The sequence below is a fragment of the Lynx canadensis genome, chromosome B1 (genome assembly GCF_007474595.2).
Source record: "Lynx canadensis isolate LIC74 chromosome B1, mLynCan4.pri.v2, whole genome shotgun sequence".
Lineage (NCBI taxonomy): Eukaryota > Metazoa > Chordata > Mammalia > Carnivora > Felidae > Lynx > Lynx canadensis.
In genome coordinates this window covers 51,169,763-51,186,176 of record NC_044306.2, presented here as the reverse complement: position 1 = coordinate 51,186,176, position 16,414 = coordinate 51,169,763, and the positions used below count along the sequence as shown (strand labels likewise).

The 16,414-nt window shown below is 38.8% G+C and overlaps 1 protein-coding gene across 2 annotated transcripts in view; it reads right to left on the bottom strand.

Annotated features, from left to right (window-relative positions):
- Positions 1–16,414, bottom strand: part of MSRA (methionine sulfoxide reductase A) — a 455,527-nt gene that overhangs the window by 217,280 nt on the left and 221,833 nt on the right. For both annotated transcript variants that reach the window (XM_030312697.1, XM_030312698.1), the window contains one exon: positions 10,447–10,566. In XM_030312697.1, coding sequence (XP_030168557.1) covers positions 10,447–10,566 — 120 coding nt within the window. The remainder of the gene's footprint in view (positions 1–10,446; positions 10,567–16,414) is intronic.

Sequence of the window (16,414 nt, the reverse complement as noted above, 5' to 3'; positions counted from 1 at the left end):
GGAAGGGGACAGCAACACATAACAGGGTTCCGCCCCACTGTGGGTAAGCAGTCCTCCTGATAAAGCTTCCGCCACACAGAAACCACACTAGCTCCCTCCCATTTGCAAAGAGTAAAGGCGCTGAGATCACTTTGGTCCCTCAGTGCTCCCTGATAGACTGCAATACTACCATCAGAGGCCAGGATTTATTAAGCAAAGCCTAGCTCACAGCTGAAGGGACTCAGTGGTTTGTAGCTGAATCACATGCCGATGAAGCCTGGGCGAATCAGAGGTGTCCGTTTGGCAAAACAGCAGTGACCTCTTCTGAAGCTGCTCTGTTCCTACTAGACCAGTAGCTCACAGGATGGGTGACCGTGTTTTCATATGGGTCCCTCTTGTTTAAATTGTAACTGGCAGATGGGGCAGTAATTGACCCAGATATTTATTTTTAATGTAACTTAGGAAAAAAAAAAAGAAAGAAAGAAAGCTCATTCGAAGGCTCTAAAAATTGTCCATCATTATGAAGTGATTAAGACCCAGAGTATCACATAAAATTCCTAGAGAAGCTCAACCCCCTATAAGGTTATTTTCTCATATTACATTATGGCTCCATTTTATGTGATTTGAAAATATCAGTGTAGGCACATTCATCAATTGCTTTTGCAATTATGTTTTAAGAACTGCTTGCTATGGCAAATTCCTCTTAATCTCCCTCCTAAATCTTTGAGAATATAATCCTGAAACAATGAAAGAAGAACCTATTTCTACTGCTGGGTGAATGTAAAGAATGTTTTTATTATTGTTCCTTTTCATTTAATTTATTTTCCATGTGAAGAGCCTATGAGAATTTTACTATCAGATATGCTGAAATACTGACACATTTAACTACTTAAAGTCTGTCGGTCTGTTGACCTTTGACCACCACACCTGTTCCCAGCAGTGGTTTAAGCTGCTCAAGGGGAAAGATGGATTGAACAGCGAAATAAGCTAGAGAACATGAAAATATCAAGGTCATACGAAGAATATATGGAACATGCTCTAGTCTTCAGAGGATCCATAAACCATCAAAATGTATTCACTACCCCTTCCCTTAAATGACAAAGAATAGACACTGACACAACCGGGATCTTTGGCCAATAAATCCAACATGAAGGAAAGGCACCAACACTTCCTTGACCATGTGAGGACAGAGGTCTTGTGTTGCCTCATCTGTTGGTGTTTGCAGCTAGCAATCCTTTGATCTATAGAAAATACCTATCTTCTGTGATGTCTAATGCTGGATTGAAGTATTCTGTCAAGCTCAAAATGTCTCTAGCAAAGTGTACCTATGTGTATTTCATTTCACATTGAGAACTTAGGACAACCCTTTAGCATGGTGATCCCATATCAGCATGAGAGACCAAGTGATTTGGTCAAGATTCTGCATGAGAGCTCCCAGGATAGTCGCTCTTATTTTAGAATCCAGGGATGAAGAGCATCTCTGATGACAAAGAGCTGTTCTGAGGTCAGTAATGCTGGATGAATGTAGATTTTATTTATCACAGTGTCAGCTCCCCTACAGATTGAAAAGTGGAAGTAGACATGAGCGAGGTGATTATTCAGATCATGAGGCCACGCTCAGTGGACAAATCAATTTGCAGATTCCGTGTCCTAACGCTGCAGACCCTGCAGGTCCACAGCCCAGGCTGGAAACCAAATTTGTAGAAGCTTGGAAAGAGAGTGAGTCCACAATGTCCTCTTGTTGAATGATTTCTTTTCTCATTTGTGGGTCTAGGGGAAACAAGGTACCAACGCAGTGGTTAACAAGAGAGGCTCCTGCAGGCTCCACTGTCACACCCTCAGCTCTGCTCCTGGCTGTAGCAGTCAGCACTTAGCACATCTAGCAGACATTAGAATGGTCTACTAGAAAATCCCAGTACTCAGTTTTTAGAAAAAAAAAAAAAAAGAAAGAATTCCAGCCTAACTAAAAAGATAACCAGGATCTAGTTGACAAAATACTGATATCTTGAAATCTCAACATTTCAAACTGAAAAGCTGCCTCCATTCTGAATCCTTGATCCCCATTCTCACTTGAAAAAAACATAATGGACACAGATTTCAACTTCCTTTTAGGATTCCAGCAATACAGTGACCTGGCAAGACAAATTCTCAACCCTTCTCAAATCTACCTCCCCAATCATTTTTTCTCGGCCTCAGTTTCCTTATCTGACAAAGTAGTCTCAGTGGTTTTCAAAAATTCTCAAAAACTTTTTAAAGCAATAAAACATCAGTCAAGACTGCAACATATAATATAACTAAAAGGGTGAATGAGTTCTCTGAGCAGCTTAAGTCGTTGTTATTTAGTTAGAAAATTCTTCGTTATTGGTGGAACCCCTGAAACACCTTCCTGGAGCCCAAGTGTTCTACAGTCACCCACTTTGAAAGCCACAGGACTAGAAGATGGTCTCTTACAGGCCTGAAATGCCCCCCATGACCTATGCCTCAGAACTGATGTCAGCATTTCAGAGGGGTAGCCCTTCTTGTCAAGAAGCCACGCTTGTCTTTTCTAGTGATCGAGGCTTAGAAAATAAATAAAAACAGTAGTTTTCTCATGACCTATACTTTGTCCGTTCAGGCAGTGGGTCCATTCACCGAACTAATCTGTCTTGAACAGCTCTGTGGATGGGTTGGATGGAGGGGCTATATTTGGTCCCAGGAATTATAACTCTGAGTCACAGGACCCCTGACCTCAGGGCTTGGTTTCTGCCAGGTGGTTTGAGACAGACAAGCATCTTCATCCTGCCTGTTACAAGTTCAAGGTCAATTTTATGTCTGACATCTGAGGAACAAAAAGTGATCAAATCGCTTATAGCAAGAACTGAACACCGGAATTCTTGAATTTTTAGGGATATGCCAATAACTTAGTAATTTACCTTGACTGACATTGAAATGAGTACAATAAGACTTACTACACACTAAAAAGAGATTTAATGTAGTCTGCAAGGAATTTAGAAAGAGTTTTACATTGCTTGGTAAAATCTGCTAATAACAGAACTCATCACTACTTCAAAGAAAAATGGGATCATTAATCTCATGCAAGATACATAGACATGTACATCCACCCAAACACTTCAGAAATTAAGTCAAACTAAAAAAGTATACTGAGTTGCCTTTATATTAATGAGGAAATTATTCAATGCTTTGTTAGAGCTCTCCAGCTCAAGGAAATAAGGATCTGCATTTGGAGAGGGGGTGGCTATGACCTACAACGAACACAGAAGAGGAAAAGGAGCAAACGGCTTCCATTGTTATGTCGTGTGCACATTCTGTGGGCGGACCCCAGTCCACTATCAAGCGATGCTTCATGATCCTTCACTTTGATTTTTTTTAATGTTTTCACTTATTTTGGGGGGGGAGGGGCAGAGAAAGAGGGAGACACAGAATCTGAAGCAGGCTCCAGGCTCTGAGCTGTCAACACAGAGCCCGACATGTGGCTCAAACCCACGAACCATGAGATCATGACCTGAGCCGAAGTCAGATGTTTAATCAACTGAGCCACTCTGGCGCCCCTTCACTTTGATGTGTAATGGCCAAGAGCTAGAGTGGTAGAAAGCATATGTTATCCTCAGTTTTCTAGAACATTTCCAATTTGAAATAATTTTAATTTCAAATAAGAACCTCACCACAACAATACTGGCTTCCTAAAATAGCACTGCCTCCATTTTACAAGACAGGAAACAGTCCAGGAAGCAAAAATGCCTGAACACCGACACCACTGGAAGGTAAAATGAGGACTCCCACACTCTGTTCCTCCCAGACTAGGCTCCGGCTCAGGACTGCATTTGGACATGATGCCTGAAAATCCACTGGAGTGTTCCACTGAAAGAAAGTATCTGGGCCTCAGCTTCTGAGTGGTGATTGTGTAAATGTCACTTCTGAGAAAAAGTTATGCAGCCCCTTTCATGCTTCTGGTTTTGGTGCTACTTGGCTGTGCAGATTTCTAAAAGCTTTTGAATAGACTAATAAACATGGAATTGTTCTGAACATCTGTAAGCAAAATACGAAAAGATATTACCCAGTGAATGAACATCCTGGGTTTTCTAGCCAGAAATGGGGTTATTTGTGTATTAGGCTAATGCACTGAAATTAACCCAGAATGCTTACCCATTGCAGAATGTCTTTTCATATTTTCATCTGTGTAGTCATTATTATGAAATGTAAGAATAATTCTCTATCAGGGTATTCAGGAATCTGAATAGCTCAATTACTTCTAAAATCAATGTAGTAAAGCAACAGCATGCCAGTTAATCAGTCGGTTTGCATAACAAATGTTTGGGGGAGTTGGTGTGTGTGTGTGTGCGCGCGTGTGTGTGTGTGCGCACGCACACACACACATGCATGTGTGTGTAAAGAGAAATCCAGGGTCAGCACAACACTTTAAAACAAATGTGAAAGATCAAGCCTCCATTTGACTTCAGAGAAAGAATTCTGGAAGACAGGTACTATTTAATTCATTCAAGAAAGGCTACATGAAATCTAGGCTCCTCGTGGTTATGCCATTCTAGGTTTCTATGGGTTCTCTAGTACTAGGCATATACTGAGCTTTTAAGGAACACCAAATGAATGAGTAACTCCTTGGAAGTCATTTTAGGATTAGAATGGTGGCCACTAGGACTTAGATTACTTCTCAGTGCACTATTAGAAACAGATCTGAAACACCACAAGAAATAGTGGCTGAGCAGCGGCCATGAACAATGCCACCTCATATCCAAGCTATGACTGGGGTTCCCAGTGCAGGAGCTGGTGATGGGCAGCTCTCCAAGGGCTCAGAATTCAGTCCTGGAACAGCTATAGGAGATGCAAGTTTCTTAGCCTGTGGCTCTGGGTTCAGTGCTAATTGATGAATCCAAGGAAGGGAAGTTTAAGTACCTGCTCCAGGAGAAAGGTCACTTTTAAAACAGGTTTAATTGAAATGATGGACACATGGGAGGGGCAGGAATCTCCAAGGAAATGCAAGGAGGCAGTCACAGCCTTTGGAAAATCACTGTGGTTTGCCTTCTCTCAGCTTTTTGAAGGCCAAAATTCCATTTTTATCATTTAATTTAACCCAAGGTTAATGTGATATGGAGAGAATGACCTGTGTAGACTAAACTCACAATAAACTGAGATATACATCTTAGAATGGCATTTAATTGAATTTGAAATGAGAATTAGGACTGTCTGGCTGACCAACCTGGTCTCATTGCATTTTCTTTCTGTAAATAATCTCCACAGGAGGACAAAAGATGAGAAGTTTCTACAGAGTGTGGATCAGAATAAGAGGAGTTACTGATAAAACTTAAAAGCCTCAGGTATCAGGCTCTGGGAGTCTGTCCAGCAGCCAAACCTTACAGAACAACCTGGAGGGTGCCCGCCGGACTTCCCCTTTCCCAGGCTGGCCTGGCTGAACAGCCTCCCTGCAGAGGCCCTCTTTTTTATCCTTTTTACATAGGGTAGAGCATTCCATTGGGTTACTTAGAGGTCCTATAGACCAGGAAGTCAAGCTCTCTTCTAAGTGACTTCCTGCCTCCACTCTGAGGCATTGCAGGCTTATTTTATACTTTATTCCCAAAGGGCAACTTTATTGCCTTGAGGAATTGCTGTCCCTTGTATCTTGTATAGATGTCAGGCTCAAGTATCACACAGATCACCCGGCATGTAACATACCTATTAGTGAGCCATCAATGAATGTTCTACTGACAGGTCAGAGTCAACTCTATTCATGTGTCACCATGGGATCACCTCTTCTCCTGGTTGTTACTAGAAGTCATACAGCTTTTCTATGTGCCTAAAGCTCGGGTTTCAGAATCACAGGGGCATCAATAGCTTCAAAGAAATACCATTCCAACATTAATATGCATCCTACCTGGACACACACCAGCTTTTACACTCACACACACCCTAGTTTGTTCACTCATCCCCTGAGGCAGTGCTACCCACCAGCATGTGGTCATGACAAACTTCAGCCAATGTTTCTGGTTCCATGGCTTGTGATCACCAATCTGTGTGCCAAGACAGTGATGTGGAAGCTCTGCCATTAGTCATGTGTTGGGCTGGGGGGAGGGGAAGTGATAGAGCTACAATGGCTAGCTCTACCTCTTTTGGATTTTGAAAATTGCCTCCCACCCCCACTCCAAGTGCTACCCCTCTAATTCTAGCACCTGCCCCAAGAAACCAAATGGTATCTTAGGCTCAAGTGTACTTGCTATATGAGAGAAGGAATTTGGCAGACAGTCCAGGTCCTTAGGCTTCATATCTTGAATGAATGAATGAATGAATGAATGAATGAATGAATGAATATGTTTACAAAATACTTTTTGTTGTGACCAAAATTTTACAAACTTAATTACAAACACAAGAGTAAGCCATTTTGAAATAAATCCAAATATTGGAGCACGGACTAGTGTTTCTCTCATATGAAACCTCAGCAATTATTATGCATCTTAGTGGAGCCTTGGTTTTTCTTCCTTGCAAGTCAGACCCCTCCAGGGCTGACTCCTTCAATAAGGCTTTGAGGACCCAAGGCTTCAGCAGGGAAGCCCTGCCGGTATAACCTGCTTTCTGTCTCCCCCATCCTCTCCTCAGTGAAAAATCTTTAATTAGCTGGTTGCCATAATTACTCTAGCTGAGGACCTTGTTTGTTCTCCTTCCCTGCTATTTCCAGGGATCTGAAGGCTCTACTACTTCTGTGCCAGAGGGTCCTTTCTATCACAGTTTCTCTCTTTTTGTTTTTCCTTTCATGATCAGGACGAAAAAAAAAGAAGCCCAAGGAAAGAAATCATCTCTTTCTGTGTCTGGATAAGACCCCATAACCATCCTTTCCCAATCAGGAACAAGTTTCCATGACAACCATGTTTCCCAATGCCACCACTAACTTAGCAGGTAGTGTTCATATCAAATAGAGTTCTTTACCAACCTTCGTGGCTTCTGTATAAGACTCTAAGATACCAGCTGTTTGCATGAACTGTATCTTAAAAGAGTTTTGTTCTTTGTCATTCTAAACATCAGAAAGACAAAAAAAAAATTTGCTTGGCATTTTCTTTACTGTAATCATTAAAAAGCACACCAATTTTTCAAAAGTATAGCAGAAGGGTTGACATGACGAGACTGTGTGACTTGGTGGAGGAAAGTATGAATGAATGAATGGAGAATCACTGGGATATGACAAGTGGGTGACTGACACCTTGGTCAGTGGCACAAACTTAGAGCTGAGAGCTGATGAGCTTGGAATTCCTGCTATACATGGCCTTGGGAAAGTTACTTTTCCTCTCTGAGCCTCAACACTCCCTCTGTAACAGACAGACACTGAGACATTTCATGGAATTCTTTGGAAGATTAGATGAAAGGAAAAATGCAAAAAGTGCTTATTACAGTGGCACATAGTAGGAGTTCAACAAAGGGCAATTAGAATGCTTTTCTTATTAACATAAAGAGTTGAATGGGACCAAGTCTGAGCAAACAAGCAACCACAGTATTCTAATTGATTATTAACATTTTGCTGGTGGAGAATAATAGCATAAGCAGTAGATATTTGGAGGTTTTCTTAGCAACCTTTTCTCTTAGGTTATTAAGTCATGTCTGCAATCATGGGAAGGAATCTCTTCATTTCCATTCCTGAGACTTAAGAGGATACACCTGGGCAGTCTCCAGGGTTCATCTGAATCTATTTATAGCTCTGCATAAGCATTTGTTTAATTTTGAAACAGATGCAAGGAAAAAAACTGGATGAACCATGAAAGTATTGGTTCGATCTTCCACATTCTCAACACTAATGAATATATTTCAATTCTTCTGTAAAGGCAAGTAAAGCAAGAAAATGCATGTTTTCATGATATTTTCAATATTGCACAGCTCAAATTTCATTTCCAAATCAGAATTAATATTGTAGCAAACAAACCAACATGCTCATTGTTGAACAAACCCCTGTACTCCAACTCCTCCCTGACCTGCATCCACGGTACCCTTGGAGAGTTGAGAGGGCCCTCCCCAAATTATACCAATTCAACCCTTTATTTTTAAAAGATAAAACTAGGGGCGCCTGGGTGGCGCAGTCGGTTAAACGTCCGACTTCAGCCAGGTCACGATCTCGCGGTCCGTGAGTTCGAGCCCCGCGTCAGGCTCTGGGCTGATGGCTCAGAGCCTGGAGCCTGTTTCCAATTCTGTGTCTCCCTCTCTCTCTGCCCCTCCCCCGTTCATGCTCTGTCTCTCTCTGTCCCAAAAATAAATAAACGTTGAAAAAAAAAATTTTAAAAGATAAAACTATTTATGTATTTTTAAAATCCAATTTTTATCAATATTATCTATACTACACATCTAGATAATAAATGTTCCCTATCAAGAACTCTTAAAATATTGAATGAAATATTCTTTTCAAAAAAATGTGTTTTACAGTGTGGATGTTCCTCAAAAAATTAAAGATAAAACTATCAAATGATCTAGCCATCTCTCTTTTGGCTGTATATCCTAGTGAAATGAAATCAGGAACTCAAAGAGAGCTATTCCCCACGTTCACCTCAGCATTATTCATGATAGCCACAGTTTGGAAACAATCTAAGTGTCCATCAGCAGAAGAATGGATAAAGATATCATGGCATATAGACAATGGAATATTATTCAGCCTTACACAGGAAGGAAATTCTGCCATTTGCAACAACATGGATGAAACTGAAAGAAAGTATGCCAGGTGAAATTAATCCAGACACAGAAAAAAAATGTATACTGCATGTTCTCACTTGTATGTAGAATCTAAATAAAAAAAAAATTCATAGAAGCAGAGAATAAAAAGGTGGTTACCAGGACAAGAGTAGAAGGAAACAGGGAAATGTTGGTTGAAGGGTACAAACTTTCTCTTATGTAGGATGAATTAGTTCTAGAGATCTAATGTACAGCATGGTGATGGTAGTTAATAATACTTTATTGTTCACTTGAAATTTGGTAAGAGAGTAGATCACAGGCACTCTTGCTACAAAAAGAAAAGTATGCGGAATAATAATGTTAGGATGATGGAGATGATAATGAGGAGGATGAGGAGATGATAATGAGATGAACATTAGTTAAGCTAATGTTAATTAGCTTGACTATTAGTAATCACTTCACTATGTATAGCAAAACATTATGTCATACTCCTTAAACATATACCATTTTTTTTGAAAAATGAGAAAAAGTGTTTAAGAGAAAAAACTATGCTTTAAATGCTACCTGATAGGGCTCCTGGGTGGCTCCATTGGCTAAGTGTCTGACTCTTGATTTCAGCTCAGGTCATGACCTCACAGTTCATGAGTTCAAGCCCTGCATCCAGCTCTGTGCTGACAGTGCAAAGCCTGCATGAGATTCTCTCCCTCTCTCTCTGCTCCCCCCACCCTGCCCCGCACCCTCAAAATAAATAAATAAATGCTAACTGAGCTGGCAGAGAAGTAAAGGAAATCCTTGAAGGCCAGAACAAAAACCAAATCCAGAATGGTTACCTGGTACTTGAGCTAGAATTTGCCATGGGGCATCTGCCTATCCTGGTAGCCAAATAGTTTTCTGACAAGGGCTAGATCATAAATATTTTAGGCTTTTCGCCATACCATCTCTGTCATATCCACTCAACTCTGCCATTGTGCCATGAAAACACTGACACATAATATATAAATAAATGGGTGTGGCTGTATTTCTATAAGACTTTATTTACACAAACTGGCAGTAGGCAGCTTATAAGCCAGTTTGCTATCCCTTCATTATAGCCTAAATTTTAATGTCTTACCCACAAACAATTATGGTGTGTGATATGTCTGTCCCATGTAATAGACTATTGCAGTCCTGCCTTTAGGGGATCCCTCCCACATTTTCTCTAGGCTAGAACATGTGACTTGCTTTGGCCAATGGAAACAGTAAATGTGATATAAACAGACATTTAAAAGGTGCTAACAGAATGGGGCTTATCCTCTCTTGCTGTTCCTGGGAATCTCTGTACCCGCCATGTGAATTTGCCCAGAGCAAATGTGCTGAAGACATGGTCCATCATTCCCATTACTCCAGCCAACAAAAAACAACAGCCAGCACCAAATGCAGACCTATCAGTGAAGCCATCCTAGACCAATTAGTCCCCAGGCAGCCCACCAGTTGACTGGAGTCACATGAGTGAATTCAGACAAGACCAGCAGAAGAACCACTAAGATTAGCTCAGCTAAAATTGCTGACCCACATAATCATAAGCTGATAAATGATTGCTTTAGAATTTTTATGGTGATTATTATGCAACAATAGCCAAACGATACATTCCATAAGAAATCTATTATCTTCTTAAATATAAAGTGAGAGGCCAAAAAACATATTTATAGAAATGGGAAAGAAAAGACTGAGGAAACACAAAAAATCATATTTGCATTTTAAAGATCCTGTCACCTGACAGAAGAGACAAGTCCTTTCTTGCTCCTTATAATAGAAGTTGGAAAAAATTCTTCGTACCTGAACAAACTTCTTTATAAGTAGGATTGGAAGTGTAGCCTCCAGCATAACCAACTTGAGTTGAATATACTCCTTTTATAGTCCAGAATTTCCTCTCAGCTCCCCAGAAACAGCCCATTCCTAAGAAAAACATAAGATACTGATTAGTCCTTTGTCAAAAACAACTAGTAATTGCATATTAGAAACTCTGTTATCCTAGAAAAGAGAAGTTGTTCATGTCATTTGGTAATCAAAAATAACTAAGATGTTATCTTTTAAAGAAGGAAAGCTTCATGGAAGCAACCTAAGTATCTGTCTATTGACAATGAATAAGGAAGATGTGGTACACACACACACACACACACACACACACACACACACACAGGAATATTATGCAACCACAAAAAAAGGATGAGATCTTACCATTTGAGACAAAATGAATGTACCTAGAGGGTATTATGTTAAGTGAAATAAGTCAGAAAGACTAATACCATGTGATTTCACTCATAAGTGGAATCAAAAAACTAATAACAACAACAACAAATGAACAAACAACAAAAAATAGAATCAGATCTATAAATACAGAAAACTGATGGTTGCCAGAGGGGAAGGGGGTAGGGGGTTGGGCAAAATGGGTGAAGGGGAGTAGGAGATACAGGCTCCCAGTTATGTCATGAATAAGTCATAGGAATAAAGGGTGCAGCATAAGGAATATAGTCAACGATATTGTAACAACAATATTTCAGAACAGATGGTAGCTGTGCTTGTGGTGAACACAGCATAACGTCTAAACTTGCTGAACTGCTATGCTGTCCACCTAAAACTATTGTATCATGTGTGTCAACTATACTCAAATTAAAAATGAAACATGTTAGAAGTCAAGAATAAAAAAATTAATTAAGAAGAATTTTTAACGCCTAAAAATAATTTTATTTAAGGTTATTTGCATAGAATGCCTATTTGCTTTAGTTGTGCAAAAACTTAGGAAGCCTCAAATTTTAATGAAGTTAGTAAAGCATACCTTTCCAAATAACTGAGTAAAAAGATAACTGCATTTGATGAATGATTTCAACACTCAATTCATTTTGGACTTCCCAAAACATAATAACCTATATTAATAGCATAAATTTATTTAATGATCAGCATCCCAGTTATGCTTTTTTAATTTTTATTTTTTTAAGTTTCTTACTTTATTTTGAAAGAGAGAGAAAGAGAGAGAGAGAGAGAGTGAGCACAAGAGAGAAGGAGACACAGAATCCCAAGCAGGCTCCAGGCTCTGAGCTGTCAGCACAGAGCTCAACTCGGGGCTCGAACTCACGAAACCATGAGATCATGACCTGAGCTGAAATCAAGAGTCTGATGCTTTACTGACTGAGTTATGTTATGGTTATGTTTTTTTTTTTTTTTTAATTCTAGCAAAGACAGGTAACACTGAGGCAACTGGGTGGCTCACTTAAGCGTCCAACTCTTAATTTTGGCTCAGATCATGATCTCATGGTTTGTGTGTTCCAGCCCGGTGTGGGGCTCTGTGCTGACAGTGTGGAGCCTGCTTGGGATTCTCTCTCTTTCTCTCTCACTCTCTGTCCCTCCCCAACCCCCCCCCCATGCACATGTGTGCATGTGCACACGCACTCTGTTTCTCTCTCTCTCTCAAAACAAACAAACAAAAAAATAAAGGTAACACTAACTTACTGACTTCAGTAGGAAAACTTAGCAAAATCAACACAGACTGATGCAGTTTTCAATTAACAATTTTACACATGTGTTCAGTTTCTTCAAAAATATTTAAGTCGCTATAAACTTTCCTGTGATAAATCAGTGCTCACGAAAGGGAATATTTTTCTGAGTTCTATTACTAAATACAATGAATGAAGAAAGAGAGAGAAGGGGAAAGGCAGAAAAAAGAGATGACAAATATACAAAGAAACTCACAAAAAATAGTATTCTATTCAACTAGCAAACACTGTGCTCATATCACTAGTTATTGGATTCCTTTGAACATATGGTAAAAATGAAGACCAATCTCCCAAGAATGCACATATTTACACACTTCCAAAATGTTGCTTTACATCTCCTTGGGCTTCAAATAAAGAACCCTAATTTTCTACCAGAAGTTTCTAAACCATCCACAACTACTATTCTGTGACCAATATCTAGATGTAAACAAGATTACTGCCTCACTCAAGTTTTATATGGCTTTATTAAGTCATATATAATTAAGATCTTGGGTAGACTAACAGTTGGCAAATTAATATATGCCTCCTACTCCTACAATTACTGGATTTGTTAGACTTGATGACAGAGCTGAAAGAAAAATTAGATGGAAGTCTACTGAAATTTTTGACATTTGTTAATAATCTACTTTAAAAATTCAGAGCAGTAATAACCAAAACACATTGTGCATAATGCTATACATTATACAAAAATATATTTGCTCCAATGTGAGGGGAAATACACTAAGAATAGATTAACAGTTAAACAATATGATAGAGCCAAGTGATAAAAATTAATGCAGTAAAAAATTACTGTTGTGATAACAATACAACATGGAAATATGTATATGATTACATTATAATTAAGGCTAAATTTAAAAGGAAAAAAAACATACATATATGCACGTTCTTATTACAACTATGAAAAAAACATCCATACCAAAATAGACTAGAAAGAAATATACAAAGTTATAACCATGATTGTTTTATAGGAGAATATAGGAAATTTTTTTCATTTTTCAAGTTTTTCTGTAATAGATTCATATTATTTTAAAAATGAAAAATGTATACACATTTTTAAAAAAGAAAAAATTCAAAGAAAAACATAACCATATGCATTGTTTGAGTTACAACTGCTAGACCATCTTCCCTGTTTGCAAGTTGTTTGCTGCTAGAGAATATAGTTAAATATTTACTAAAAAATTGACTATCCTCAAATCTCTGGAACAAGAATTCACTATTAATTTTATTCATTGCATTTCTGGGATGAAGGAATTATATTAGTCAAGATTTTCCAGAGAAACAGAACCAATAGGATATACAGAAAGGGAGAGTGAGAGACATTTATTATGAGGATTAGCTCCTGCAATTGTGGAGGCTGAGGAGTCCATGATGCATAGTCTGCAAGCCAGAGACCCAGGAAAGTTGGTACCATAATCCCAGTTGAAACCCAAAGGTCTGAGAACCAAGAGGCTCAATGATGTAAGTCCCAGTCCAAAGTCTGAAGGCCAGATAATCAGGAACAATGAAGTATGAGGGCGGGGGAAGATGGATGTCCCAGCTCAAAGATCGAGTAAGTTCACTCTTCCCCTAGCATTTTATTCTATCTGGGCCCTTGACAGATTGGATGATGACCCCACTGGTGAGGGTGACCTTCTTTCCTCAATCTACCAATTCAAATGCTTATCTCTTCCAGAAACATCCTCACAGACACATCCAGAAACAGTTACCTGGGCATCCCTTAGCCATGTCAAATGACACATAAAATCAACCATCACAGGAATGACGACAGTGAACCTCTGGAGGATAAATAAAAAGTAAGCTGGGAAGCATTACTGAGCTCAAACACACCCAGGAGTTGAGTAGTGTGATACGCTGAAGGCACTCTAGACCCTGAAGTTCAGAAATCTGCTAAGTTCACTGAATAAAATACTTCTTTTATGCACAATGACTAACATTAATGGTACAAAAGGGTACTTCAAGCTTTCGGCATTTTCTGTACAATGTAAATGATGGGCCATTTTAGCAATCAGCCTAACGTGACCATTGTCTATAGTCTCATACTGATGGCCCAGACCCTATATCTTCCCTATATCCTCATGCTTTATAGATTTATAACACTTAAAATGGATCTTGGCCAAACCAAACAAAATCTTTGTGGCAAATTATTTAACCTCCTTTTGATGTTTAATAGGGATCAAGAAGAGACCCCCTGCTAGAGGGAGGATGACCCAACTCTAGCTGGGCAAAGGCCTGCAGGGGGTGGTCATGTGTGGCTGAAAGAATGCCTCAGGGGCCTGGTGTGTAATCAATGTCAAAATTTCTGGAGAGGTACTTAGCTTAGAATAAGGGTTATTATAAGAATAAAACTCCTCCTTGAAGCAATCAGATATTTTCTGGTGGCTTCCAGTATAACCTAAGCATTCAATTATTTGGGTTTGAGTGTGTGTGTGTGTGTGTGTGTGTGTGTGTGTGTGTGTGTGTACGCATGCACTTAAAGAAAACAAGTGTATGGCAGAATTTCTCAGAATTCAGTAAACACAATCTAGTAATACATTACTAGACTAACTTTAAGTAAACATAATCTAGCAAAAAACATAAATAACAAAAAAGACAATACATGCTATATTCTTTAAGATATTTTATACTTTAACTTTTTATTATAAAGGAAAACATAGGTAGAGAAAAGCCACACAGAACAGATACATATCTCAATGCATTATTATTAGGCAAGCATCCTTGTAACCACCACCCAGGTCAAGTAATAGAAGTTTGCCATCGCCCTCAGATATCCTTCCTCATGTCACAACCCAATCACAACTCCCTTCCTCCCTCTAAAAGTAACTGCTATCTGACTTTTACAATATTCACTTCCTTGTGTTTCTTTAATATTTTTATCACTCAAGGTGTCCATCCCAATTCTATAGTTTGGTGGTGCTCATATTTAAAAAATTTGATACATCCTTAAGTTCTTCTAATCAACATGTGCCCTCTCTTTTCTTTCCTTCTAATTTATCCATTGAAGAAAACAAGGGTCACTGACCTGCAGAGCTTCCCACAATGTAGATCTTGCCAACTGCATTCTCACAGTGCAATTCAACCTGTTCCTCTATCCTCAGTATTTCCTGAAAATTTGCAGCTGGATCAAGAACCATGATCAGGCTCAGATTTCATCCTTTTGACAAAACTACTGGTGGTACTATGTTCCTTTTTATGTAACTTTAAATTTTTCCCCAGTTTTATTGAGATATAATTGGCCTATGACATTGTGTAAGTTTAAGGTATGCAACATGATTTGGCATACATACATACATATTATGAATAACTACAACAATAAAGTTAGTTAACACAACCATCACCTCACATAATTACAATTTATTTTTTGTAGTAAGAATATGTAAGATCTATTAGAAACCTCCAGGTATACAGTATTATTAACTATAGTAATTATAATAAATATTAGATCTCCAGAACCCATTCATCTTATAATCAGAAGTTTGTACCCTTTGACCAATATCTGTCCATTTCCCCCACCCCTCCCAACCCCCAGAAACTACCATTCTACTCTCCATTCCTACGAATTTGGTTGGCTTTTTTTTTTTTTAAGATTCCAATGTTAGTGAGATTATACAGTATTTGACTTTGTTGGTCTGACTTATTTCACTTAGCATAATGCCCTCAACATCTGTCCATGTTGTTACAAATGGCAGGATTTCCTTCTTTTTATGGCTGAATATTATTTCACTGTATACATACCACATTTTCTTTATCTAATCTGTCAAAGAACACTTAAGTTGTTTCCAATGTCTTGGTAACTATGAATAATGTTGGAATGAACATGGGGGTGTAGATATCTCTTCAAGATAGTCATTTCATTTTCTTCAGATATATACCCAGAAGTAGTACACTTGATCACATGCTAGTTCCATTTTTAATTTTAGAGGAACTTCCATATTGTTTTCCATAATGGCTGTGCCAATTTACATTCCTATCAACAGCACACTGGCGTCCCCTTTATTCCTCGCCCTAGCCAGCACCTGTGACCTTATGTCTTTTTGGTAACCACCATTCCCACAGGTGTGAGGTGATACTTAATGCAGTTTTGATTTGCATTTCTCTGGTCATTAGTGATGCTGAGTGTCTTTTCATGTACCTATTGGCCATTTGCATACCTTCTTTGGAAAAATGTCTATTCAGGTCCTCTGCCATTTTCAATCAAATTATTTTTTTTTGACATTGAGTTGTATGAGTTCTTCATATATTTTGGATATTAACCT